This window comes from Varroa jacobsoni, unplaced genomic scaffold (genome assembly GCF_002532875.2).
Source record: "Varroa jacobsoni isolate VJ856 unplaced genomic scaffold, vjacob_1.0 scaffold_37, whole genome shotgun sequence".
Lineage (NCBI taxonomy): Eukaryota > Metazoa > Arthropoda > Arachnida > Mesostigmata > Varroidae > Varroa > Varroa jacobsoni.
The window spans coordinates 21012-25699 of NW_019212939.1; the positions used below are offsets into that span (position 1 = coordinate 21012).

The 4688-nt window shown below is 37.3% G+C and overlaps 1 protein-coding gene across 1 annotated transcript in view; it reads right to left on the bottom strand.

Moving 5' to 3' along the window:
• Window positions 1-1535: 1535 nt before the first annotated feature.
• The window catches only part of Ubc2 (ubiquitin conjugating enzyme 2), a gene marked incomplete at its 5' end in the record, with an annotated part of 5190 nt that continues 2037 nt past the window's right edge, over window positions 1536-4688 (bottom strand). The window contains 1 exon segment of the mRNA XM_022832126.2: window positions 1536-4646. Within this exon segment, the coding sequence (XP_022687861.1) occupies window positions 4549-4646 (98 nt within the window).

The window sequence follows — 4688 nt, forward strand, 5'->3', positions numbered from 1 at the left end:
CCGTTTACTTAATTTTCACGCTCTTGAGTTTTAACTCTGTGACGCGTTACATGTTGGATACCAGTTTTCGCTAACAAGACTCCCAACTCTTTTGTGAAAGCCTCCATAATTGCGACAATATGTTGTCTTTCGAGTCCCGGAATCTAGTCAAATGCTCAATAGTATTCAGCAGGCCAGTTTCCGTTCTTGAAATGTTTAGACCATTCACGTACTGTGTTTTCACTTAACTTCTTTGCCGAATGTCACCATTCCTCAATGGATTTCCCTAGCGCTCTGGCCTTCGAGGGACAAAAGTGTGCTTACGAAGCGTTAACTTCCAGGGTTAACAGGTGTTCTTTCTTTTTAACTCATTCCTTCTAGAGTATACTCAACCGATTTTCAAAGTTTTGTGGGTATGGAATATTTACCAGTCAAAATTTGATTCCTAGAATCGCTTTATACCAAAAGTTAAATATCAAAATTTCAAAGTTCTTCGTATAACACCTTCATTAATTTGCTACCACATCTAATTGCAATCTTTACAATGTGTGACAACTGAACATGTGTGACAACAGAATCTGCAAAACTGAGCGTGCTTTGCAGATTTTAAGCCCATAGCCGCACTCGTCGCATCACAGTCGCTGGCCTGATTGCTGTCCATAAACCAAATTTAGAAACATTCGAACGTATACTTTTGTCATGTGTAGGTTTTCCAGAAAACTCGCAGGAAGCTCGCAAGGTGGCATAAGGGTTTTGGAAGTTAGGCTATTAATTTGTGTCGTGTCTACTGGTGGTAGGAACACGAAGGATCACTAGGAAGAGCCCTCGTCTTGGATAACCTGTCATAACGGCCACGGCTGAAAATCTAAAAACAACTTACGTGGAGATTCTCGCAGGTGAGTTAGTCATTTCATCCGAAGAATCTCGTGTCGGCCGCCTGACCGGTGTTCAAACCCAAAAAAAAAGGGCAAGAATTATGTGTACTTCTATAATGAAGGATTAGAAAAACGGTTGCAGATGCGCATTGAATTCGACGAGGATTATTTCTAAGGAGAGAACTAGGATTGGGATAATTGAGGCACGTGCAGTAGTTGCAAATTCAATTCTGGATGCTTTTTTTCGACACAGTAGTACTAGTCATACTTGCAAAAATGTTGTGTAGTGAAATGCATTACTTCATTCTGTTTTTTCAACCTCAGTCTAAGTCTCATTTCCTACCTAAATAAGTTAATGACATTAAGCTGCATACTCTTCTTACTCCCTACTTTCAATAATACTCTTATATAATAGTTACTCTTAATAATAATAACAGTAATATACAAAATATCCGTTAAGCAGATAAAATTTTTAAAAAATCTGGGTATTTTAATCAACTTATGTGTCAACAAAAATCTTGATGCCATTGCAGTTTTTCTTTTTTACTCACAGTGTGCAAGCAGTTTACCAATCAAAAGTGATGTTGAATCAGAAATGAAATTTAGTAACGAGCCACGAGTATTTTATATTTCCTCACCGTAAGTAATTAAATAGATAATAAAAATTGATTATTCTGACTGTCATGGTAGTGTGTTTATTATAATCCTTTATTGTCTCATTTTGTTGCATCGACATTATTATCATTATTAATCAAGATAATTATGTTGTAATAAGGAGCAATGTACATGATTCTATCATCATCCCAGTGAAGTACACGGGGCAACTACATACTCGAGTTACAATTAATTACATTCTATAATATATAATTATTTTTTATAATTCCTCTAGTAAATGTTTGTTGTTATTACCGTTTCTCTCATATGGGTTCTCAAGCCTTATTTTTATGTTTCTTGCAACGGTATAGGTGCAATTTCCATTTTGTTTATTTTTATTATTAATTAGGGATGTTCTGCTAAAACGGAAGGACCGCTTGCTGTTTGTCTTTCTATAATGGCGACTGCGCTTCGTATGTATATTGTTCAGGTTATTTTCATTGTGCTTCATGTTGCTTAATAGTACTTCGTTTTCTATTTTGTCGTCGTCATTATCAGTAAAACCTATCGACGGGTAAGTGCTCTTTCCATTTTTAATGGTTACATATATATATAAACCACAGACGTTCCTTACTCACGCACAAGCGACCTGCGTCATTTATTCAATGCGCACACGGACACCGCATCATAAATAAGACTCCATGTTTTCGGCTTGTCTAGTGTGTCATAATGATGCTAAGGTTTAAGTGTCCGTCCAACATGTCCTTCGATTATTACATTAGTTTCGTGTTCGTTGAATATTATATTTTTCTCAGCATTTCTTCTCTATTTCACCATTCGCTATATACAACATGCTACTTACTTATATATCGTTTCGGCACGCCGTACTGTTACAAAACTTTTTCCGAAATTTTCAAATATTTTCAATGAGTGGCTTATTATGTGCTATCTCTCACTGAGACGCGCGCCACCAAAATAACGGCATTCATTTAATATATATAATCACGTTAAACCGCAATGTGGAAAGGCTCTAGTGGTTTTTCGTTCCTGCACTCGCAACTTCGACCAAATAGCAGCGCAGCACGATGTACGGTTATTGTTATAATTATTGTTGTTGTTTACAATGTGTTCAAGTCCAGTGAGTTCAAATATGCTATTATTTGCATTTAGTGACATTAATTCATTAAGATCATAATGACCAAGCCATAACTACACGAAATATTTGCATGGTATTATGTGCTTAATATAAATATTCCTGTTATTCGAATTTATTTATGTTGTTGGAATTTTCAACGAACTATGAACTCACTGCTCGCCTCTCTGTATATTACATTCAGTTTCCTGCAGCCTGATTTCCTTAATTTATAACTATATTTGTCACAATCTCGTCAATATTACCGCCGACGTTATTTTGAATTCCACATTGCTTGATGACGATTGATAGTATTATGCTACATAATGAGAATATGTAATTATTCCCAATATAATTATCATCATCATGATTATTATCATGCTAAAATGCCCCGATCAGCTATACTCTGTTCTTATTCGTACTCCTATATCATAAATGATCCGTTTGCTTTTTTATTAATATAAGCCTATCCTAAATGTCCACCACATATATACGAGTATGTATGTTGGTCAAGAGGACGAATTGCCGGACTCCCTCGGCACTTATTGTGTATTACCCACCCGTAAAGCTTCGCTCTACTCGTTTATTTGACATTATGCACGCTTAGTCACTTTCTAGCTTTAACTTTCGCTCTTTCTTTCTTAGCCTTTTGTATGTAATTTTATTTATTCAGTGTACAAGGCTTCCTGACAGTTCCATTGCCTCTCCTACCAACTCTTTCTCATATGCTGCGAACGTAGGTATATATCTGCGTAGATTTGAAATATATATATATATATGTATTATATATATATATATAATGGGTATACACCTTACTATGACTTCTGCTGCTACTGTTATGTTACATGGCTTTACCGAGAACAACGATATAATACCTCGATTTCTTTCTCTGTCTTTGTGTCGTCCTCAATATGTACTCGTTTCGTGTCTATTTATCGATATCAGTTATTTGTGCCACCGTAAACTGTTGTCTAAGCATGTCTTCCCCTGACGCCGATTTTCTAGTTTCCTTCTTTCGTTTCATTCAGTTCTTACTTATGTTGCCCTCTTCGTATCCTGATTACTTTCTTTTCTGCCTGACCAAGTAGCTTATTAGCAAAAGTATATCAATCGCTAGTCACACTCAACATCATTGTCATTACTGACTTATGATGATTAGGCAGCCATTTATTCATTCATTAGTAGGTACAATCATCTTGCTTTCCTTTAGTAACAGTAGCAGCAGTAATTGTCTAGCTCCAATAAGATTAACTATATTATAATGTATTATAATTGACCACTGCTATCCTGGCGATGCCTCTACATTAATTCCCCTACCCTCGCATTATATATAGTTTGAGGACAATTTGTGTACGGCTGCCTCCTTCGGTTATTTGTCTATTTGATTACACTTCTTTCACACCACTGCTAGAAGATTCGTTCCTCCACTTATTTTGAAGAGCTACATTCATATTACCCAGTCAGACACTTTTTGTATAAGCCTGTCGTTCAACCGTAGGTTATTACGTAACCAAAATTGATCTTTCATTGCTGGACGTGAAGTGCTCAAAGAGCAAGACGAGGAAGGTACTACTATTACCACGGTTTCATAACACATACACATTCTATTATCCCATCCTCAGCTTACCTTTTCCCATCCACTCTAACTTTCTACACCTCGTTCGCCTAGCACGAGCATCAGTCGGCAATCAGCATTAGAACGGCGAAGTTCTTTTTCCTAAAACTCGAAAGCAAGTTGCCAAACTTAGTTGTCAGCTGTACAGATTCGTTATATATGTATACCATCATCAGCAACTGATGCACAGAATGCGCAGAATGCGGTGGATATTTTTCATCCATTACAATGTGTTCTTCTTCCTTCCATCACTTTGCGTTGCCCGGCCATGGCTCGATAGCCTTTCCGCTTGCGCCGTACATCTCGTAGAGCACTTAGAAACCGGAGACGGACGTTACCTAAGGTTTCACGCCTTAGGTAGCGTAGCGTTTAGTCCAAAGACGAGCAGTTCTATCGTGTTCATCACGATGCTGGATGTACTGGGTGGCAATTGAGCCAACTAACGGGTCAGCTGAAAGCCAAATCAGCAAAACACCATATGGAACCAGAGGAT